General features: G+C 40.8%; 1 protein-coding gene and 1 long non-coding RNA gene across 5 annotated transcripts; both read left to right on the top strand.

The window, feature by feature from the left end:
* Positions 1-1818: 1818 nt before the first annotated feature.
* LOC134808651 (uncharacterized) lies at positions 1819-22699 on the top strand. 4 transcript variants are annotated; one of them, XR_010152019.1, is made up of 11 exons: positions 1819-3249; positions 3712-3865; positions 5525-5765; positions 6313-6365; positions 7146-7270; positions 7441-7482; positions 8516-8611; positions 13974-14140; positions 15908-16046; positions 17788-17970; positions 21960-22699. It is a non-coding gene; the product is annotated as an uncharacterized LOC134808651 (long non-coding RNA). The 4 variants fall into 4 exon arrangements; XR_010152017.1 differs by lacking the exons at positions 13974-14140; positions 15908-16046; XR_010152016.1 differs by lacking the exons at positions 13974-14140; positions 15908-16046 and having other exon boundaries at positions 17788-17983.
* LOC134808650 (protein MIX23-like) lies at positions 10272-11026 on the top strand. The gene has a single exon (XM_063795930.1). The coding sequence runs from the start codon at positions 10400-10402 to the stop codon at positions 10928-10930; it is 531 nt and encodes a 176-aa protein (XP_063652000.1). The 5' UTR covers positions 10272-10399; the 3' UTR covers positions 10931-11026.
* Positions 22700-24616: the final 1917 nt, after the last annotated feature.

Raw genomic sequence — 24616 nt, 5'->3', positions numbered from 1 at the left:
CACTTTGTATAGTATTGCACTTGAATAATGTTTAGTCTTCCTGTCCATGAATACAGGATGCCTTTCTACTTATTTATATCCTCTTTACTTTATTTCAGCAATGTTTTGTTCTTATTGAGGTATAAGTATTTTGCTTCCTTGGTTAGCTATCTTACTAAGTATGTAATCATTTTACATCTTATTATAAATGGAATTACATATGCAATTTTCTTATTGGACTGTTCATTGTTGGTGTATATTAACACAGCTGCCATTTGAGTGTCAACCTTATACTCTGCAACTTTGAACTTGTTAACATTAATAGCATTCTTATAGATTACTTCATATTTTCTATATATAAAAAGGTAGAGAAGTTATTGGCTTCATATCTATTTTCTCAAGATATGAAATGTATATTGCTACTGTACAGTTAAATTCATACTCCCTACTGAATGATGTCCTTCCAAATGGCCTAGTTAGATTGTTCAAAAAATAATTTGTCTTCTTATTCCACAATTTATAGTTTTAGTTCTTTCTTCAAGATGATGTCTTTGTTTTTTTCCTTTTAGTAATACATAGTATTTCTTATTCTGTTCTGCACACCAAGGCTCCCTGTTAGCTAGTAACTGGAAGAATATGGCAATGTCTATTTTGTTTTTGCTTTAACATCATTAATTGCCTTTTAAATTACTAATATCAGAAATTTACAGTGAATCTGGAGTGGAGGAAATGTGCAGGGAAGCATTTCACAAATGAAGGAAGCCTGACCTTCCTTGTAACATGGCTTCCTTCTTTTCCTGAGACGGAAGCCTGACCTTCCTTGTAACATGGCTTCCTTCTTTTCCTGAGACGGAAGCCTGACCTTCCTTTTAACATGGCTTCCTTCTTTTCCTGAGACGGAAGCCTGACCTTCCTTGTAACATGGCTTCCTTCTTTTCCTGAGACGGAAGCCTGACCTTCCTTGTAACATGGCTTCCTTCTTTTCCTGAGACGGAAATGTGTACTGAGCTCATGACGTGTGAGAGCCTGTTGCTTTTGCTTCTCCTCATATCATGAGTTTTCCCAAATATCTAATGATAATGTCTGTGTCTAGGTCCATTTATCTACCACAACATGATTCCTAAACATATTTTTGTGTATTACCCAGAATTCTCTACTTACAGACATATCAATAATATACTTTCACCCAACCCATTGCCCTCCTCAGAGGTAAGAGATGCCCAAAATGGTTCTCCTGTCGCTTCATCCTGAGCACTGTTCAAAGGCTGGGCTGTTGCTCATCTCTGTAGCTGGGCAGTGGGCTCAGGCAGAGCCACTTACATTTGGGAGGAATAAGTCATAAGAGATAATTGTGTATCATGAGTTTAGAACACCAAGATGATATAGCAGGTCACTCTCCTCTCCAGGTAAACTGGTGTTCATCCCATTAGACCAGGTATCTGTGGATTTTTTGTCAGGTTACTGGTTCATTTTGTAGACAGCACTCACTTTAAAAAAATTTTTTTTGGAAGTAGCCACTGCATGGAATCAGGATGTCACCAAAAGCATTTTTGACACCTAGAGCTATCTGATTCCTTCAAAACCAAGTTTGGGCTAAGCTGAAGTGGTTATTTTTGGACAAAACAGGCCTGTGTTATGGAATCAGCCCTGACTTGGAAGCTTATCTCCTGGGTTTGAAAGCAGCTCTGAATCTTGCTAAGTTGTGAGACCTCAGGCAAGTCAGTTCACCTCTAATTGACCTTGCTGACCATACACAACACACACTTTACTTTTAGTACCCCATTCAACCCTCACTACAAACCTCACCTGAGTTGTGGTAGTTTACTGTCCAGACTCCTTAGATGGAGAAACTGAGGTGCTAAATGAATGTGCGCAAACTTGCAGGATCCTAAGTGAAGGAGACAAGATGTGAACCTAGACATGTGGCCCCAAGGCTGAAGCAGTGAGTCGCTGAACTGCAGTTATCATGCCGAGAAGGGTGGCTTTCAACCCTGCCATGAGTTATAAGCATAGGTGGCTCCCTCACTCATGTGTGTCCTAGATTTCTGTGAGTCTGCAGACATCCCAGGCACTGGCTGTGATTACAGGGTGGCCACAGTAATCACATAGCTTAGGGCAGACATCAGTGAATGTAACTGTATCACTGGGCATAGCCATTGGTGTGGGCAGTACAGAGAGGGCCCAGATACTTCTCATGCCATGGCCAGGTCACAAGTTCTGGTCACTGGGAAGCAGCACTGAGAGACTTTCATGAACTTCTTTCAGTGCTGAGGACACTCCTCAGCAGTTGGCCCCAAACAGGTAAGACTGAAGAAATATTTTTGTAACAGTAGAGTGTATTATCACCAAAAGACATAGGAGTGATCAAATCCTGCAAGCTACACATAAGGCACAATGACAAATAAGGCAGCAAAGGGCCATTTGGTGATTAGTTCACCAAACTTGTTGCAACTGTTTGTACTGCAGAGTTAAAACATACCAGTATTCAACCCACATCTCCTCTCCTGAAATAAACTGTCCAACATCAGCTGGCCAGAACAAGCACAGATATTCTTCAAACTCAACTAATATGCATACATGACAAAGAAAAGGCGGTCTGGATGAAAAAATAGTGGGTTATTAATAATGGTTATTTTAAAGGATATAATTTCAGTGTTTCTAATTCTGTCATTGGTTATAACAAAGGATTAGTGAATAAATACAATAGACTGTTTTGCCTGGAATTTAATCCAATCTGTCTATTAAACTTTGCTTTTATTCAAGTGCAAAATCCTAAAACACATAATAACTGCAGTGACAGCCAATGTGGATCCATTGACATAAAAATGGTCTTGGGACATAAATCTTACAAGCTAATATTGTTTTACGGGGTTTAGAAAACCATTTAGCTGGGTTTCAAAACCAGCAGTGTGAGTAATGGGATTCTCATCAGATTACAGCATGTACTTCAGTACTGTTTGTAGACTGACTTATTCTTGTTGCGTTAGGTTGCCATTAGCAAAATGCCAGGGACTCAGTTTCTCACTCCTTTCATGCTCCTCTTTCTTGCCTGTCTTTTCATGAGGAAAAATTTTCTAGCGCAGTCCAAGCTGTGCTTTTAACCAAACACATCCACACACACTGTCCTATTGTCTACATTCAGCAGAGCTCCCTGGATAAATCATGAACAGAAGCATCTATGACCGACTGTTGCTCTGTGTCCTTCTAGCCTCTCAGTAGTTTCCAGCTCATGAGGGCAGAGGAGATGAAGAGAGGCCGATCGACGTGAGGGTGAGGTTGCCTTGCTTTCCCTAAAATAGACATGTTCCTTTCTTGGTTGCTTTTTCAATTAACTTTACATGTGAAAAAAATAACAATGTGCATTATAGACATTAAATACTGTTTTCTGGGGTGGTGGAAGAAGATATTCTTAGCAACTGATATGTAATCCAAAATGACATTTACATATGATGGCCTCAGGTTATAGACTGTATCCCTGGGGTCCTTGTTCTTGGAAGCAATGTCTTCTTGGATTAAGCATTTTGCACTTGCCGACCTAAATGGACCTAAGAGATACACCTTCTAGGAAAAGCTCATGTCTTTTCCAGTGTGCATCCTACCCTTGTTTTGGGGGCCTTGGAGTTGACTACAGTTTCTGATCCAGTTTTTAATGCTCTTTGAGAGAAACAGAGCCAGGTGCAAACAATCCACAGCTCAATGTGCCCCTCATATAGCTTTGTTTCTGTATTGCAGGTCGTGCAGGTGGCCCCTCTGAGGTGTGACTCCAATAAGTACTCTGGAATTACTTGCTGAGAAAGAAAAGTCTGGATGTCAAGAAAGGTGTGACATCCTTGCTGGCTTCAATGTGAAGAGCCACCCTGATTCTGGGATTCTGATAGGAATAAGGGTAGTGGACTTTTTTTTTTTAAGTTCTCCAAGCAAAAATTATGACCAAATGTCTCCATCTGATGAACCAGCTGCACTCCTATGGGGGCACTGGGCTGTGCGCTTGCCTGGTGTCTTATGAGTCTGAATCGTGTGATATGATTGTGTGTGTTTTAGTATAGGGGAGGCTGTGTGTTTTCTCAGGAGAGATTTTCCATTTACACAGCACAATTGCCAGTCTCCACTTCTAAAAAGTAAAATCCACCCCTGTTCTACTCTCTCCATACATGACTCATTCACCCGTGCCAGAGCCACCTTTTATTACCCTCACTGCTCAGGTGGAGAATCTGAAGGGCCAATGGGAGTGGCCCCAGCTTTTGAGCTCCTGAATGAAAAAGTCAAAACATGAGCTCAGGTGTGTGGCCTAATGCTGACAGTCACCTGCTGACATGCACTTGTGCGTCAGTCACAGGGTGTTCATCACCATGCAGGGAGTCCAGCATTCATGTACAAGCCCTAAAGCACTGAGCCTGAGAGATCCCAGACTCTGCCCATCACCATAAAGTGACCTCCATGGTCACATAACCCAGAGCAGTTATAGGCACATCTTCCTACAGACCAGCATAGTCCTCAGTGTCAAAAGCACAAAGATCCCTAGATGTTTTGGGTCAGCTCACAGGTTCTAAGACGTGGGGGACCACATAGAACAGTTCTGAAGTTATTTTGCTCAGCAGCTGGCCAAAGCTTATAAGGATCAGTGATATATTTCAGTAGATTTAGTAATGTTCACAATCCCTAAAATGCTCAAATCCTGCCAGCTAAAAATGGTGAAGAGAGACAGATAAGAACACTGCACCACTCAGTGTGGTTTCCGTTGCCTCATGGCAACTCTGTTATACATCTGGATTAAGGACCCTCAGCCTCAACCTAACCTTTCCTCCATGAGGAACCGTCTCACTGTTAACTGACTAGTGTAGCCTGCCTGGCCATTAGCCTACATGAAATAAAGTTTTGCTTTAAAACAAGTGTAAATCTCATACAGCAGATAAGTGCAGTAGCAGCAGCATCTTGCAAGTTGTAAAGAACACAGCGGCGATGTAGCTGGACTTGAAGCCAGACAGGAGGAATTAGGGAACTCTGTCACTGAATTACAGCACGCAGAGTTGAAAACCATTTGTAGACAATTTCGTGTTACAGTAGGTAGCCTTTAGCTAGTAAGCAAAGGTCTCTATTATTTCTTTCCTGTTCATCTTCATTGTTGTCCTTCTTCCAAAACAGCAAACAGCCAAAGCAGAAGGCAATTTCAGTATTAATCTAACTAAGGTTTTGTGTAGTTTACTATCATCCAGGTAAGCAAATATAACTGCCTGCCTGCGTGCCTGCCTGTCCCCAATCCCTGCTCTGTGTTTTCATTTAATAAATATTTTGGTGTTCTACTTACCATGTGCTAGATTTTCTGGAAACCACAAAGAAAATGAGGTAGAGTCTTTATATTGACAGCTGATAAGTTAGATTTAACATAACTGACAAAAATTAAAAATTGCAACTTTTATAAAAATACCTTATATATGTCTGAATACATACTGAATGTAAGGCAGTTGACAAAAATAATTACACCTGCACTCATGGGCAGTTTCTCATGAACTTGTCAATTTCTATTTTTTCTACTTCCTCATTTCAGTAGATGATGCATATCTGAACCTGGAAACCGCTTCCCACTGTAGAGCGTGTCTGAGTCATGTCCCTTAGCTTCAGCAGAGCAGATCCAGCAGGCTCTGAGCTTGGCCTCTTTGCCTGAAGCGAGACCTCTAGGTAATGTCTCCAGGGAGGGTGGCACAAAGGATCCTGGATCTCCTGATCACAGCAGCCCGAGAGTGCCGTGCGTGCACCATGGCTCAAGAAGAAGACTTAAAAAGGGGAAAGTATGACTATTTCTAATCTGTAGTATTTCAGTATTTTTAATGTTTCGGTTATCTGTATGAAAAAGAATTTGCAATAAATAGAATAATTTGCCTAAAATTGAATCTATTTCACCAATAAAATTGGCTTTTAATCAAGTGATAAATCCTGTAAAATAGATAATAGATGCAGTACCAACATAGTTTGATTCTAGTACACTGAGATAATCTTGAATACGTTAAGAAAGTCTTGTTTGTGTAGAAGAGTTTCAAATCATGTGAGTGATGAAGGGACCCTTCTGTTGAACCTTGGTGTGCATTTTAGGTCCATTTTGGGTTTACTCCTTTGTGCTGCTTCATGATGCCTTAGGACAAGGACAAGGCCTAGGCCTCCTTGTCTCAGTTCCCTCCTGCTCTCTCTGTTGCCCTCCTCCTTCCACCTGGAGCATGGCCCAGCATCAGGTTGGCGCATGCTGTGATCAGCTACCTCCATGCACCACACCAAGCAAAGCTCTCTGGGTGACACAGTTGCCACCACCAGGGCACTGACCTTTACTCTGTGTTCTCCTAGCTCCTCCTGAGGGTGCTGTAGGAGACATCTGCAAAAAAGAAGATGCTGGCAATGTAAGACACTTTTCTTGGTGTTAAACAGAAATGTTACTTTCCTGGCTGCTTTCCTTTCCAGTCAAATATACACATGGGAATCTGACAGTGTGCATTATCTATGATGTCCACAGTTCCCTTGCTGGGTGGTACTGGTTGGCAGCCTCTCACCAACCCACACCTGGCATACTGGGGCCTTGTAGATGGCAGCATTCCCTATCCACTGCAATGCGGAGGCCTTTCCCTTAGCTGCAGTTTTCCCCATGGATTAAGAGTTGTGAAAGTGGCTGGGTCTGGTGGCTCACACCTGTATTCCCAGCACTTTGGGAGGCCAAGACAGGCGGATCACCTGAGGTCAGGAGTTCAAAACTAGCCTGACAAACATGATGAAGCCCCATCTCTACTAAAAATACAAAAGTTAGCTGGGCTTGGTGGCATGTGCCTGTAATCCAGATACTTGGGAGGCTGAAGAAGGAGAATCGCTTGAATCCGGGAGGCGGAGGTTTCGGTGAGCCGAGATCAAGCCACTGCACTCCAGCCTGGACAGCGAGACTCCTTCAAAAAAAAAAAAAGAAAAATAAAAAAGAGTTGTGAAACTGCCCATCTAAATAAATCTTAAAGGTAAATTCTTTTGGAAAAGTTCTTGTCTTTTCTGTAGGTGTACTTTGTGCTAGTTTTGGGGGACTTTGACCTTTGACTCTAACACTATACTTACAATTTTCTAAAGTTGCCAAGAGAATAACAGATATGTGTGACATGCGTGGCATCATCTAATCCTCCTAATGTGTTCTATAATTGCAGATGCCATCAACCTCAGAGGGGAGTATTTACCTTGAAATGGCTCACTTCCTGAGGAACAAACTTGCTGGATCTAGTGTACGGAAACCTGATTCTGGGTTCCTTTCGGAAGGAGCATTATGGGCCTGGTGAGAGCAAATGACTTTCAAGTAGAAAGCTATGGCCAGAGAGGCTGCAGGAATATCTGGGAACCCAGAGGAAAGACCAGGGAATCCTGTGTGAGGCAGTGGGGCTTCAGCGGGAGTAGGAGTGGGTAGCCTCTCTCAAATGACTTCTCCTGTTGTTTGTGTTTCTCCAGTGTGGGTGCTGGAGAGCATAACTGATGAGGAGGACTCTCCAGGTAGGGAACTGCTTTCCAGGTGGGACTCAGTGGGCAAGGGTTCCCAGGGGCCTTCAGGGTATTCCTGCTGCTTGGGAGGCTGAGGGAGGGGGCATAGAATCAAAAAGAAAAAGGAAATATGTGTAAAGTTTGGTTTGGTCTTTTCCAAGTTTATTGGCGTAGTGGTGAGAACTGTCTCTATGGGCTATGAGGGTGCCGTGTTGTTTAAAGATGATCTTTCCCAAAACACCTTTTCTGCCTCTGCATCTGCCAAACGTCACAGCTTCTGCGTTGGATTAGTCAGCACTCCTTGATATTGTCCAAAAGAGGTTTAGGGTTCCCTCAACCTGCGGTGGAGGGAAGGTGAGGGCCACGCCTCTCACAGGCACATGCTTGAACCTGGAGACAAAGTACTCCTAGGGTTTGCCCAGGGCTGTAGGAAACCTTGATGATCATCCTCTGAATTTTTAGGACTTTTAAAAGCACATTCATGTTTCTGTCCTTGCTGTTGACTCCTGGTTCGCCCAGGAGATCCTGGTTCACCCAGGGATTGCCCAGGGTGGATGACAGAGGGAATATTCACTCTGGGTTCACTGCTGGAGCTCCAGTGCCCTGGGAGGGGAGAGGAGAAGCCTGACCTTGAGCACAGCTCCAGCCTCCACTCCCCACCCCTATCGCAGGCTCTGGGCTGTGGTTTCATTTTCCCCAGTTCTCTAACTACTCAGGAAGCCCAGAGTTTCTCCCTAAAGAAAAATGGCCCTGCACTCTTTCCTCTCCTCCAAAATTAGGCTTCGGTAGTTGTCCTCTAAGTTGATATTTAGAACTTAAAATCTAGACTTCTTGGATCACCAAGAAATATGCAGGAAGTTCCACATGATCTCATGTGTGATAGCACGTAACTTAGTGCTACAGGTGACAGTTTTATTTTTGGAGGAGTCTTATTTTACATAGGGAAATAGAAAACTAAGTGGCCTCCCTTGAGGCAGCCCAAGGTCTCCACTGGACCCAGAACTCTGAGTTCTGATGCTGCCTATCATTTGCTTTTCCTCATGAGCTCCTGGAACACTTCATATCACCAGCACCCTCTACCCAAGGTCCTGGAGCCAACACTGGAGTAAAAGAGCACAAGAGAGCTCCTTAGAGGTGGAAGGTAAGACAGCCCTGCTTTCTCCCTGAGATTTTTCTGCAAAAAGTGCAGATAAAAGTGAATTGGAACCCCTCAATGGGGTTCCATTGGAATTATCTACAGAGTTTTAGAGTGGGGAAGGATAGCAGAGAACATTTAATTCAACCTTTTCTCTTCCCAGATACAATAATTGGGGTTATACCTTTAACCCCAATTAAAAAATAGTAGTTTCTTCATCATTACAGATATCCCTGTTTCTTTGTTTTTTGTTTGTTTGTTTGTTTTTTGTCTTTTGTTTTTGACGGAGTCTCGCTCTGTCACCCAGGCTGGAGTGCAGTGGCGGGATCTCGGCTCACTGCAACTTCCACCTCCCAGGTTCAAGCGATTCCCCTGCCTCAGCCTGCCGAGTAGCTGGGACTACAGGCACATGCCACCATGCCCGGCTAATTTTTTATATTTTAGTAGAAATGGGGTTTCAACATGTTGGCCAGGATGGTCTTGATCTCCTGACCTCGAGATCCGCCCACCTCAGCCACCCAAAGTGCTGGGATTACAGGTGTGAGCCACTGCACCTGGCCCCTTACTGTCTCTTATTTCTTCCTCTCCTTATGCTCTCTGCCCTAAATGGGGTCCTCAGGACCGTCCATCAGTGTCTTCATAGAGAATGGAATTTGTACCTTCTCTGTGGGATAATGCATTGCCTCTACACAGTTCATGCATATTCTATGAAAGCAGTATCCAGCCATTAACACATTACTACAGTGTTTACCAATGGCATTCAGTAAGAGTTTGGACATGATGGACAAGGACAGACTCAGAAGGGACTAATTTCAAGAGGGTACTTTGTCAGGTCAGGCCAAGGGTCCCTGAGGGCAGTGGGGTGAAAGGCAGCAGCCAAAAAGGATGTTTGACATTTTCTCATTTTCCGTTCACAATTTTCAAATAGACCTATGTTGTCACAGGAATTTGTAAAACATCTCAAAATTAAATTTTAACACACGTATAGAAAGCAGGGAAAACACGAATGTACAGCTCAGTGATTCCTCACAAAATGAGCACCCATGCACCCCTAGTCAGGTCAGTGTTCCAGACCCACTAGCCACCTTTGGGTCCCTTCTGAAGGTGACTGCTCTGACTTCTAATGCCCTGTTTAGACTTCTCCAGGTTTGGATAATTATGCATAGAAGAAGTCAATATGTATTGCTTGGTGTCTGGCTTCTTTGCTCACGTTGTTTTAGAGATTCAGTCATGTAGTTAAGCATAACCATAGCCCTTTCGTTTCCTCACCGTATAGTATTCCATTGCGGTCACATATTGTAATTTATCCACTACTATTGATGGATATGAGGATTTTTTTATAATTTTGGCTCTCACAAATAATGCTGCTTTGAGCATTTTTGTCAATGTTTTTGAATAATGCAGGCACCCATTTCTGTTGAGAAGATTGTGAGAAGGGTGCATATCTTTTATTTTCATTAATAACACCAAACTTTTTCCTAAATGGTTACATTAAATTATGCTCCTTTAACAGCCTACAAGAGTAGCCATTTCTCCAAATCCTTGTCAAGTTTTAGTTTTATCTCTCATTAAGAGTTGAATTACTCGGGTTAGTCTTTCATTTGAATAGCCTTTTATTTTTAAAATGTAACAAAGAAAAGAAACTTCATCTTATTCTAATCATGTTAATTTTCATAATCAAATTCAGCACACCATCAGGCATCTCGAACAGATAAGTGGTGGTAGCTTACTTTTTCCTGAGCAATGCACACATTTTCCATTTACAAACATTAATATGACCGGGCACAGTGGCTCATGCCTGTAATCCCAGCACTGTGGGAGGCTGACGCAGGCAGATCACTTGAGGCCAGGAGTTTGAGACCAGCCTGGTCAACATGGCAAAACCCCATCTGTATGAAAAATATAAAAACTAGGTCCAGTATGGCGGCACCCAGTGGCGGTGTGAACTGTGAGGACTTCGCCGAGTTCCAGGAATTACTCAAGGTGATGAGGCCTATCGATGACAGAATAGTACATGAATTAAACACTATGGTTCCAACAGCTTCCTTTGCAGGGAAAATTGATGCCAGCCAAACCTGTAAACAACTTTATGAGTCTTTGATGGCAGCTCATGCCAGTAGAGACAGAGTCCAAAAAAATTGTATAGCCCAGACTTCAGCAGTAGTAAAAAACCTCCGAGAAGAGAGAGAAAAGAATCTGGACGATTTAACGTTATTAAAGCAACTTAGAAAAGAGCAGACAAAGTTGAAATGGATGCAGTCAGAACTGAATGTTGAAGAAGTGGTAAATGACAGGAGCTGGAAGGTGTTTAATGAATGCTGCTGAATTCATTTCAAGCCTCCAAAGAATGAATAAAGAGAGATTCTTTTTTTTTTTTTTTTTAAGGACTGGGTCATCTCATAAGAGCTAAGCATGACAGATATCAACAGGGCGGGCTTCCTAGGATGATTTCTCAGCCAACAGTCCAAGACCTTTTGTTGATTTCAGCCCCACTTAGCCAAGACCTCAAGTATAAATTCTGATAATTATGGAGAAATCAACTGCTATTTTATACTGATTCTGTTAAAAAAAAAAAAAAAGTTTTGTAACTATTAAAATAATTTTCTGAAAAAAAAAGAAAAATATAAAAATTAGCTGGATGTGGGGGCACATGCCTGTGGTTCCAGCTACCAGGGGGCTGAGGCATGAGAATTCTTGAACCCAGGAGGCAGAGGTTGCAGTGAGCCGAGATCATGCCACTGCACTCCAGTCTGGGTGACAGAGCAAGATTCTGTCTCTTAAAAAAAATTAATATATCAATCATTTTGAATTGTAATCTTTCTGTAATGCTTCCTTTTAACATTTACAAACAGAGGAAACTAAACTATTGAAATTTTGTGAAGTAGTAAAATTAAGATTTCAGCTGTGCCCCTTATCCTGCAATACTCATTTGTCAGTGCCTTTAGGACTCATGTCACATGGATTAAACTTAGAGTGAAACACAAAGCCAAAATTTTGGCCAGGGGGTTGTTGACTCACATGACCTCTTCAGGAGGCAGTTTGGTTCTGCCAAGGTTAAAGATAGTGTAACTTTCTAGCCATCCTACTTCCAGGAATGCTTCACCAGATACAATCATGCATGAGTGCCAGGAGCGACGCAGAAAAAGCTGTTCACTGCAGCATGGTTTCAATAGCAAGATTACTTTATAGCTCTTAAATAATGAAATGGATTTACATTTGAAATGCAGAATGGTAGCTAAGATGCATTGACCAGTGATATATGCAGAGCTACAGAAGACTTTGTATAAATATAATCATGCAGAAGCATGCGTTCCTGGTGCTTGTTTGTATTTGCAGATACAGTGCAGGGATGATGTGCAAACAAAAATGCTGACTTGGTGTTTGGGAGTTCAGAGTGGAAGGGAAACTTCCTTTCAAACCCTTTCAGATATTTAGAATAATTTCTAACCATAAATATGTAATGCATTTAGAAATCTAGGTTAATAAGAAAAGCTTACAGTTCCTGTTCTTGTCCTGGGCACATGTCTGGTGGACATGGGGCTGTCATAGTAAGTGATGTGTGCAAACTGAGAAAAATCCAAGAATGGGAGTCTGCTTTTTTCATCAAATGATTCTTAAGAGAAGTAGTGTGGTGGTTATTGCTCATTGATATATTACAAATATGTACTAGATAATAATTTCTGACATTTGAACTGTATTTACATATGTTGAATTGAAATACCTAGATAAAAATTGAAATACGTAGATAAAATATTGTGACTAATGTAGGCAAACAATAGCTTTTTTGGCATTTTACAAACTGATCATCATTCCTCATGGCACAGGTTCATGTGATATCAAGTAGCTTGCTTTGTTTGGGAAAGGCAATGATGACTGCAAGAATCACTACAAAAAATAAAGCACAATGGAGATTTCAATTGTGTTCTGTTCAATATTTGAATATTTAATTGCATTCCCAGGTTATTTCTCATCCTAATAGTTCTCACCCACATCATGTGGGTCCCATTAGTACAGGTATCTCCGAGTGCTCCACTCTTCCATTACATTGAGTCAATTGCTCATGACCTTGGGCCTCCAATTGGGGCTATTTTCCTGCTATCCATCTCCTGGTCTATATGTAAAAGAGCCAATGAACAGATAAGTGAATACTGAAAAACATTTTTCCTGCTGGAGTGAGAAATAAATGGTTTCTTTCAATAGGGTAGTAAAATGTATCTTTCCCAACCTATTTATATGACTCAAAGCCCAGATGTGGTTAGCCTTAATTCCTGATTGTCATCTATGTGTGTAAATACATAGAACATACATATTCTAGTCTCTATTTCTTATGAAATGTTTTTGTCTCCCATGGCACAGTGCAGAAGAACACAGGTGTTTGTGTCAGACAGCCAGGGTCCAATCCTGCTTCTGCTGTCATGCAATGTAGGTAATATCTGGCCTGCATTTGGTTTATATGTAGGAACTCTGTCTTGGTTTAATGATTTTTAAATGCTACTAAATTCAGCTTCAGAGGAAGCTGTTTAGATTTGTAGAAAATGGAAACTTTAAAAAATTTTCTTCCCAGAAGCCAAGAACACTTGACTCATGTCAAGTCTACCTATTTATCCACCTGTCCATCTGTCTGTCCATCCACCCATCATCCAACCATGGAACTCGGTGCCAACTCCTGAGGTGGTAATGCATTACAGACTCTCCTGTTCTTTCTAGTCACATATTAAAGTGTTCGTAAGTTGACCTTGATTGTGATAAGCATCAAGCCCACTTTCTCCAGCACTGTGGATTGCTATCCCCCAACACCCCCTCCAGCTCAATCAGGCAGGCGGGCTCCTGCACTTCATAACAAGCTTACTAGAATATTTCCACCACCTACACAAGAGGGAAAAAAAGTTGTCTATTCTTTAATATTTTGTTTTAGCATGACATCTTTCATGAAAATTTCTCCAGTAGCCACTCCCAGAGCTTGTTTTTCCCCTAATATTTTAAAACCACTGAAAAGGTTTCACTATATGCCATGTCATCTGGCACAATACATTGATTGCCTTGTTTCATTTGGTTTGGTTTTGGTTCTTCAAATTGACTTAAGGATTGGTACTTTCTACTCTGTTTATTGCATCTGTGCTCCTGAGGAAGATTAGCCTCTGGTTTTCCTCTAGGTCTGCTTTAGTGATGAGAAATCTGACACTCTAGAGGTGAAACACTCACCTAAGAGGACCAGGGAGTTAAGTCCCTGTTTTATACCAAAGCCCATTGTTTTCCAGCAGCCATGACATCATTTCTTACTGTATTGGTAAACACTTGGTAGAGACACTCACCTTTAAAATCTCCTGTGGTTGGTGGTTTCATGAGTATGTTGTGTGTTCCTGGCAAGGTATTGTACAGCACTGCCTATGAGGCATGGAGGAGTCTCACATGAAGGCCGCCTGCATCCTGGGGGAGTTCCTGAAGCTGCTGCCCATGTTTCTCACAGGGAGGCCAGGGAAGATCAGCCCCATTCTGTACACAGGCAAGCCATGAACTGAGGACATCCCTTTCAGGGTATGAATTCTGAGGAATGTTTCTAAGGTGTAGAGAAACATGAAAAACTAGAAATCCATTATGTCTGGAGGTAAAAACAGAAGACCAGAGGGACAGAAGAGCTTGTGCAGTGGTCAGAGGCAGAGATATTTGGTGTGTTTGCTGCTCTGCTCACCTCGCTCTTCAACCTCCCTGCTGGATTTTTGAAGTCATTTGGGTCTGGGTGTCCCATTTTGGTGAGTGGCTTGGACTGGAGGAAGTCCATAGAGTATGGAGAGGGTACTGGAGGCTGAGGTAGAATGAGGTAAATGGGAATTGGATAAGATGCACTGGCTGCATTTGGTGACATTTCTGCCTGAGTAGGTATTCAAATATGCACTGCCACTTCTTGGTCCCCCTGAGACAGCTGGAGAACTGAACTGACTTTCACTGCTCTGTAATCAGATTGTTTGTAGTAGTTTAATTTACTCATCAGGTGACAATAATTATTGAAAATATTCCTAAAATGAACTTTCTGCCATTATTATGAATAGTGAAGAAAATTGAAGCTTTCTTGGGAGATCAACAAAATGCTGACTTGGTTTCTATGTATGCCTCATGGGTCATAGCACCCAGCCACTAGCCAGTGCTTGCACCCTTTGCTGGCCCCAGGACTAGGAGGTCAGGGTAGCCTCTCTGATGAGCCTCTGACCTCCAGCCTCAGTAGTGGCAGCACCCCTTCTCCATGGACTTCCACACCAAGGTCCAGAAGCAGGTGTCAGAGAGAGAGAGAGAGACCGAGCTCCTCCTCACAGGGGGTTGCCGAGGGCCCCCTGGGCTCTGCCTAGAATGCTCTTGGAGAAGTGCAGATGGAGAAGCGGATTAGAGGCTCCAGTGGTTGGTTCCAGTGAAACTAATCAGAGTGCTAGAGTGCTAGAGACAGGAGAAGACATTAGGTTAATATTATCTCTTTCCACATACAAAAACTAAGGCCCTATTTTTAAATGAAATTGTTTTTCTTCCTTTTAAGTGTCTCTAATTGTACCTGACTTTTGCTGACACTCCCGACGTTCAACCATATATTCACAAAACTTCATTCATGTTTTTCATGAGGGATGCATTTCTCACCTGCTCCGACAGGTGAATGCACCATCCAGATGTCCCTATATACATCACATGAAGGAGGTAACAGATGAGTCATCCACACACTAACACAGATGAGTTTATCAAACGCAGCCGTTAAGGATGGGCCCATGTTACCAAGGGACAGAGTGGGGGAAGATGCTCATTCCAAGAGGCTGCTGCAAGAGTTCAGTCAACCCAGGACACCTAGAGCCATCTGGGCCTGAAGCCAGGGGCTGGCAAGTGACAGAATGGACCACAGAGTCTTCTCTTTCTCCTTCTACATTTTCAATAGACCATATACTGTCATAGTATTTTGTGAAACATTTAAAAATCTAAAGTACAACCTACATACAGAAAACACATGAAACCTAAATACACAGCTCTGTAACTTATCACAAAGTGAGCACCCATGGAACTACAAGTCAGGTCAAAAACTAGAAGTTACCTGCACCCCAAAACTGTCCTTGTATCTCCTCCTTTCCAAAGCTAGCCACTACAACTTTGTGTGCTAGAGTTCGCTCTCTTTTAGTTTGTGCTTATTATAAATAGAATAACTCAGGATGTGTGTTCCTGATGGATGTGTGGCGGCTGATGACAGAACTACAAGGAGAGCAGTGCCATGCACTAAACCCTGATCTTGTTCTGGGCATTGGGCTAAAGCTTTCCGTGGCTCATTCCATTTAGTGGCTGGAAGTTGCAGAGGTTTCAGAAGCTCATCCAAGATTCTGGAGCCCCCATCTCCAGCCCTAATGCTGTCCGCCTTTTCACCCAGCCACCACCTGTTTCAGGAGAACACACAGAAGTGATGACCTTTTCTGGACAGGCAAGTAAATCCTGCTGTTTTTATTATTCACGGAAAAAACACTGGCTCATGGGAGGTGGGAAGGTGACAAACTCATTCTCCCTGGACCCCAGGAACCACAGATAGGATTATACTGACTACCAGTATTTTATTCCGTTAGTTCTACCTACATGAATCCTGTAGTATTGAAATGCGTTAGGTTAGCATTTTTGGCCGATGTACTTTACATTCTGGGTTAGAGGTTTTTAAGATTCACCTGTGTAAGCTGACTTAGTTTTCTGTAAGTTTGTGAAAAAGTACAAAAATGGTGATCTCTTTTATCATACAAATAATGGCTTTTTAATAGAATGTTTTTTCTAATTAATGTATTAATGTACTCTTCATTCAACACATTCGCTTACATTTGAACTATTTTATGAATGAATGTTTAATTGCATAGGTGAAGATTACTAGTCACGGGCATTTTACTAACTGATTCTCGTTAGGCATAGGTTCATGTGATTTCAAGGAGCTATGTTTTGTTTGGTAAAAGTAATAAAATAGAACAAGAATGAATGCAAGCACTGAAGCACGATGGAGGCGCCTATCATGACTTGTCTATGATTTACATCACTCGTTGTCTTTCCAGGTTGCTTATCATCCTGATAATTGTCATCAGCATTGTTTGGGTCCTTCTAGCACAGTTTCACAAAATGGGCAACTCTTCCATTAGGTAGAAATAATTCCATTTGAGCCTTTAATTGCATCTGTCTTCCAGCTTCTTCTTTTGGAAGAGTTAATTAAAGGGTAGATTAGAAATTTTTTTTCCATGTTAGAATGAGCAAACCACAGTGTTCATTTCACTGGAGTAGCAGAATGCTTCCTTTTGACCTCCCAAGCTCATCTCAATTTCACTGCAGTAGCCCCATTTCCTAATGCTTACCAAAGTGTGTAAATACAGAGGGCGTTCCTGTAGTCAGGTGTTTCTATTTCTTATGATCTGTGACATTTATACATAGCACAGTGCTCAGCAGCACAGATTTGGGAGTCAGGATGCTTGGATCCAGTCCTTACTCTGATACTGAATAGAATTGTGATCTTGAGCAAATCCCTTGAATCTATGTAAAAGTATTATAATTCTACCTTATTTTTGAGGTTCCTGAGACGATTAAAGTTTTTTTTTTAATGAAGCCCTGGAGCACTAGATGTACCCTTATCATTATTATTATTATTTTCAGGTGTTGGTCAGGTTCAGAGACATTAATATCTCTTTGTCTTTATCTTGATCTCTCAAAATCATCTGCTTGCCTTTATGCAATACTGTTTTTCTTAAATGTAATTCCTTGCACAGGAAGACTGGGGATTACCACCAAATTTTGAAAGTAAATAAAAGCTCTTAATTATCAAAAATTTTAATGGAACTATCAAAACCACCTAATATCAACTTTCTGAATTGTATAAGTCAGTTCTGTTTATTCTACAAAGTGAATATTTTTGAATCTATGTATAATTAATTATATTAATTACATTTTTCAAGGAAACCCACCATTTTGGATCATGGAGTGCAGGATTTATGAGTCTCCTGGAGGCTGGAGAATCAAAGTACAAAGCCGTGTTCCAGCTCTGGAGTGCAACAGCCCACTACTAAATACACATGTATTTGCAGCCTTTTTGGCTCAAGGCTAGATGCTTGTCAGTCCTTAGGTTGAGAAAGCAGGCATGGTGACAATTATGACCTCTCCTATTTCCTCAAATCTCTGATTCGTTCTTGCTTCTAATGCAGGATACCCTCTGAGGTCAAATCACTGGGCTTGTGGCCATGAGACCACAGACTTTGCCTGGCTTCCAGTGACTGTCGGAGATGACCTGTGGAGTGCACCGCCTGTACTTGGACATCACTGTCTTTTCGGATCCATACCTGTCATCCTTGGAATTTCCCCTGTATCCAAACCTGTTCCTGATACAGGTGTGAGTAATGAGTAAGGAATTTATGGTTTTATTTAAAGATAGGAGCTTTGCTTTTTAAAACTGCTGCTCATGTACAGGTCCCAGGCCAGTGGAATCATGGCAACACAGATTCCCAGAGCTAGAAGGAACTTGTGGTATCATTCAGTCATCCAATCAAATAATATTTGCACCTAATCTGTACAAGGAACCAGTGACATAAGGAATAAAGGATTAGAAAATGGGCTCCACATAAAATTTTTTTAAAGGAAAACCTCACAATGCAATTGAGAGGAATATTTGCACTGTTCTTTTTGGATATCAGGAAGTAAATAGTGTTCCCCATGAGAATGGGAAAGACTTCACAGCGGAGCTGTCATCTGGGCTGGACCTGTTTGTGGGTGAGTAGCATTTCACACACAGCATGTACCAGCACAGAGATAAAAAAAAAAGTTTATGGAAACTGTGAGCAGAAAGAAGCAAAATAAAACACTGAGGTGTGCTTTTGTCTTTCAGGTTGTCACAAATGTTTAATACAGGTTAGCATCCGAAATCCAAAAATCTGAAATCCAAAATGCTCCAAAACCCAAAACATTTTCAACTTCTAAATGATACCCAAAGGAAGTGCTCGCTGGAGCATTTCAGATTTCAAATTTTTGGATTTGGAATTCTCAATCAGTAAGCATATATAATGTAAACATTCTGAAATCTGCAAAAACCCAAATCGGAATCACTTCTGGTCCCAATCATTTCAGATAAGGGATACTCAGCTCTCATGTGTAACATTCAGTGTTGGTGAGGATGGGGGGTAACACCCACTCTCTGTAACTGCTAGAAGCATATGAATTTGTATGATTTGTAAGAGGGCAATTTGGGAGGACCTATCTGTTTTAAAATTCTCCTAACCCATGGATCTCATCCCATTTCTAGAGTCTTTTATGTAAAATATTTCTACCATTAGGAGAAATATATGCAAGGGGACTTTCTATGTAGCAGTGTTTTAATAAAATAGAAAATTGGGACAAACCAAATTTCCATCACAAAGGAAATAGATACACAAATAATAATACACTGAATATTATGCAGGTTTTAAACATCAGAAAAGGGCTCAGCTTCTGATCTCCAATGATGGTGTTGAAGTGGGTCACAGCTGGTTTACATTTGGTTTTCATGTGGGAACTCTGGGTGTCTGCCTTAGTTTAATGATTTTATATGTCACTAAATTCAGCTAATGAAAAGCTATTCCATGCATGGCAAAACGGAACTTGAAAACAGTTTCTTGTCAACAATCGAGTGGACCTGTTTTATGTACAACCCACGCCTTCATCTGCCTGCCCCTCAGTCTGTCTGTCCTCACAGTCCTCATTCATTAGTGGAACTGAGTGCCCACTGTTGGGTTGACGATCAATTCCATAACCTCCCTGTTCCTAGTCACACATTAATTCTTCAGTACATCCCTTTGGATCACTTGGGATTAAACCTCCATCTCCAATTTCTTCCCCAGACGTATTTCTCACTCTTCTCCCAGCACACCCTTCAGCCCATCCATGCAGGTTTCTTTGCTTTTCCCACTTTACACCAAACTCTCTGGTTTGTTGTTGTTGTTGTTGTTGTTGTTGTTGAGACAGAGTCTCGCTCTGTCACCCAGGCTGGAGTGCAGTGGCGCGATCTCGGCTCACTGCAAGCTCCACCTCCTGGGTTGACACCATTCTCCTGCCTCAGCCTCCCCAGTAGCTGGGACTACAGGCGCCTGCCACCACGCCCGGCTAATTTTGTTTTGTATTTTTAGTAGAGATGGGGTTTCACCGCCTTGGCCAGGATGGTCTCAATCTTCTGACCTCGTGATCTACCCACCTCGGCCTCCCAAAGTGCTGGGATTACAGGCGTGAGCCACCGCGCCCGGCCCAAACTCCCTGTTTTTACTCCAACTTTTACCTCCTCTTCAAGACAAAACAAGCAAACAAAACTGTAACAGTATTTTTAAACTTAGCTGTAATCTTTCTTCCTTCATGAACATTTCTCCAAAAGCCACTCCCATGGCTCTGTGTGTTCCAAATATTTTTAAATATTAGGTATAAGGTTGAGCGTTTCAGGATATGCTGTTTTGAGCTGTACACTAACTGTATTGTTTGTATTGATTCTTCACATTTGAGGCATGGTCATTGCCTCCCACTCCTTTGGAGAGTTGATGTCAGTGCTCCTGAATAAGATTGGTGCACAGTTTTTCTTTTTATACTTAATTTTTTGGTTTGGTATTAAAATTACAGTGTTTTCATCAAGTTAATTGTAACTAGCCCCTTTCATCAATTTCATGGAAATATTTCAATCAGATTTGAATGCCAACTCCATTGTAATTTTGGTATTTAGCCACTAATACTATTAGGGGTGTGTGGGGGGTGGGGGGCAGGAGGTGGAGGTGGGGTAAAGAAAGGGAGAGAAAGACGGAGATGGGGAAAGATACTTCTTAACTACTAATTAAATTTATATAATGGCTACTGAAGTATTTAGGATTTTTATTTCTTCATGAATTCATTTTAGAAAATTATACCTTCTAAGATTTTATCTATTTTGTACACATTTTAAATGTCTCAGCATAAATTTCCTCATAATATCAACTGTCTGTTTTGTAATCTCTGCTACCTCTATAATTATGTCTTTTTATTAAGTTCTGATATGAATTTTTGTGATTTCTCTTTTTTTCTTGATAATACACTTTCCTCAAAAACAACTGTTGGCTCTGTTACCCCTTCCCACTATTGTCCTTATTTTCTCTTTCATTAATTTCTCTTCTCATCTGTTATCCTTCCATTACATTATTTGGATTTCTCCTGATGTTATTTTTTTCTAACTTAAGTTGTATACTTAATTTTTACCTTTCTTTCCTATTTATTTTTGAGACAGAGTCAGGCTTTGTTGTCCAGGCTGGAGTGCAGTGGCAAGATCTCGAGTCACTGCACCCTTTGCCTCCCAGGTTCAAGTGATTCTCCTGCCTCAGCCTCCCGAGTAGCTGGGACTACAGGCATGCACCACTACATCTGGCTAATTTTTGTACTTTTAGTAAAGACATAGAGACGGGGTTTCACTATGTGGGGCAGGCTGGTCTCAAACTCCTGACCTCAAGTGATCCTCCCACCTTGGCCTCCAAAAGTGTCAAGTTCCTAATTTCAATAACGAATCTCATAGATTGCTCTCACATAATGCTCTTTGCTGCATCTCCCAATTTTCAATTTGTGCAATTTTTATTATTTATTAGTAAGTGTTATCTAATTTCATTGTGATTCTTACAGAGATTTGAGTTTAGAACTATGCTCTACATTTTCTCATATTGCAGCCAATGCTCCTGTGCATGAGTCTTCATATTTTGCAAGTCTACTTTGGGATAGATTTTGAGATGTTGGACGATGGGTCAAAGTGTTAGTGCTTATGCAGCTTTGCTAGATGTTGCCAAACTCCTCTCCACAGGTGCTGAGTTAGCTTTCTTCACAACAATGTGGGCACAGCCACACTAACGTAGTTACATGTGAAACTTCTAAAATTTTGTCTTGAAGTGGTTTCTCAGTATAGTTTTAATGTGAACTTTTTCACATTTTGAATGAGATTAAAAGCCATTTGTTCTTTTGTTTTCCTTTGAACTGTTTGTTCATGTCTCTGACATGCTTACATGGGCTTGTTGGTAGTCTTTTCTTCCCTATTTGTAGAGACTTGTTATATATTAAGGGTATTAACACCTTTGTGTTATGCCAGGCCTGTTTTGTTTTTTTGTTTTGTTTTTCCTGTATACCATGTATCTTTTGCACTTTATTGAACTTTAGGTCATACAAAATTTTTCTATTTTGATATAATAAAATTTAATTATAATTTAATGATATTCTCAGGGTTTCTTCACCGCTTTCAAGGGGGTGTTCACTTTCTTCAGTAACGTGTGCTGCTTTGACAGGGAACAGCCAGCGTCAGCTGAAATCGGAATTCTCTGTCTCATGTTTTAGAAGAATTGATCTTTCTTTATTTCAGATAACCCTAAGGAATATCTTGGATGTCTTCACGGGGCTTATGACTTATTCTGAGGTTTGCAAAATAGAGGCCCCCAGCTGAGCAAAGACAGGGCTGCAGCGCCGAGGGAACAGCTGCCGGACCCACCGGAGAGGCCTCCTGGAGCATGCCAGGACCCCCTCCACCCCCTGGCTTTGGCTGCATCCATGGCTAGTTTGCCTGAACTATATCTGAGCCACTGAGAGTATTTATTAAGCAGAGAATAATTTTGAGTTTCACTTTTATAACTTTTGTTTCAAAAGTTGTTTTGGATAATTTAATGAAATGACTGTAAACCAGAATTCCCCTTTTCATTATTTCTTTGTGTCGATATAAAAAGAGTTGATGATTTTAAAAGCCAGTGAGATGTCCCTGTCTGTGGATGTCAGCGGGAGCGTGGAGTCTGACGCCTTTCTCTGGTGGCTGTCCAGGAAGATTGCCCCAGCTTGCACTCCCTTTTGGCGGGTTCCAGAGCCTTCCATTTGAAAGGAGCATCTCTCCCCACTCTGCCCCACCCAGCACCAGCTCTTCTGGAACCCACTGACTTCCTAAACACTTTCTTCCTGCTTCACCTCATTGAATTCAAGACTTGAGAAAACAGCCAAAAACTCTAGAGGTGGGGGTGGGTTCGATCTGGAAATCCCTGCTGTAATCTTTTTAAGGGAATCCACTGGAAATTATTAATTTATGTTTTAAATAAAACCATTCCTTACTTAACAGAATATTAAGCCACTCATTTTTTAACAGAACTTTCGAGATATAATTAAAATGCCATAAATTTCACCCCCACACAGTGTACAATTCCAAGGTTTCCAATATAGTCACAGAGGTCTCTGCAACAATTACCACAATTTTAGACATGGAGACCACTTGTTGGCAGCCCTACCTGTATCTATGTGTATGTATATAATTTTAATATTGGATTAGATGTTATAGTATTTAATATTGTACTGTTACCTAGTTGTGTCTTTATATTGCTGTTTTTTATTCAGGTGAATAATAATTATCTCCATATAGTCATACATTTATATAGGGTTAAAACATACCTTTTTACAATTCAATAAATTAAATTGGCCAGGCGTGGTAGCTCACGCCTGTAATCCCAGCACTTTGGGAGGCCGAGGGGGGCGGATCACCTGAGGTTGGGGGTTCGAGACCAGCCTGACCAACATGGAGAAACCCTGTCTGTACTAAAAATACAAAAAATTAGCCGGGTGTGGTGGCTCATGCCTGTAATCCCAGCTACTTGGGAGGCTGAGGCAGGAGAATCACTAGAACCCAGGAGGCAGACGTTGCAGTGAGCCGGGATCGCACCATTGCACTCCAGCCTGGGCAACAAGAGCAAAACTCCATCTCAAGAAAAAAAAAAAAAAAAAGTAAGTAAATTGTTTTTAATTACTCACATAAGAAACACATGTGTTATTGTTATAAAAATTCACGTAGTGCTTAGGTCTACAGAATAAATGTATCCCCGCCACCTCCCAGCCCACCCCCTCGTCTGCATTCACCTACACACAGTTAAACATGCACATATGTTTCCGTGACACGATCTTGCTTTGCATATTGTTCACTGATTGGCTTTTCCATATAAGATTTAATTTGGTGATTATTGCTTATCAGTACCTACAGGTCTCTCTCATTATTATTTATAATTACATCATTATTCCATAGGGTATTTTACCATAATTTGGTCACTTTTTCACTGAGGAATTTTTATGTCAATTTCAGTTATTTGTTATTGTTACCAATGCTGTACTGGGCATCCCTGTATATCCACCTTTTTGTTGCATTAGTTAAGTGGTTTTTTCCTTTTATGATTGATTTCTAAAAATAAAATACTGCAGCAAATGTTAATGTTTAATATTTTCATAAAATTAAAAATCTGTGTTCCAAAAAGAAATCAATGGTTTATACTTCTACCATCAGTGTATGAGAATTCCTATTTCCCCACACCCTTAATTACACAGGAAATTATCAATGTTTGCCAATTTTATGATTTTAAAATATTTTTACTTTTAATTTGGATTTCTCCACTTATTAGGGAGATTGTGCATATTTGTGTATGTGTGTTGGCCGTTTGTATTTCTCCCTGTGATTTTCATAATGATACGTTTTCCTAGTTTTCTAATTCACTTAGTGATATTCTTTATATGTTCTGCACATTTATTATTTCCATATAATTACTGAGTTTTTTTTCTTCAGGTCTGTGTTATAACTTTTACTTTGTTTATATTGTTTCTGTTTTGAAGAAGCTTTTCTTTTTACACAGTCAAATTTTCAATATTTTCCTTATCATTTCTGGATTTGTGACAGGCTTTCAATAGTTGGTCCTTTTAGGGCTTTATTGATTTGTTTTAAAGAACATGCTCAAATCCTACATTATATAGTGATTTACTTGTTCCCTTTATAACACGTGGTAGACATTACTAGTTCCAATTAATGTAGATTAAATGTATTCTTTTCAGTTGTGTAGTAATTCATAGATACGTTCTGATTTCTTTCTTCTCTGTTAGATGGATATTAAGCTTATTTTTTAAAATTCCCACCACTAATGACTTTCCAGTAATCATCAATATACATAGATCCCCCCAATGTTTTTGTTTTTTTTGTTTTTATGTAGTATACGATTCTCAAAATTG

Source organism: Pan troglodytes, chromosome 17 (genome assembly GCF_028858775.2).
Source record: "Pan troglodytes isolate AG18354 chromosome 17, NHGRI_mPanTro3-v2.0_pri, whole genome shotgun sequence".
In the NCBI taxonomy this organism is placed as follows: domain Eukaryota; kingdom Metazoa; phylum Chordata; class Mammalia; order Primates; family Hominidae; genus Pan; species Pan troglodytes.
The sequence above is the reverse complement of the archived record's forward strand: the minus strand, read 5'-3'. Positions and strand labels throughout refer to the sequence as shown.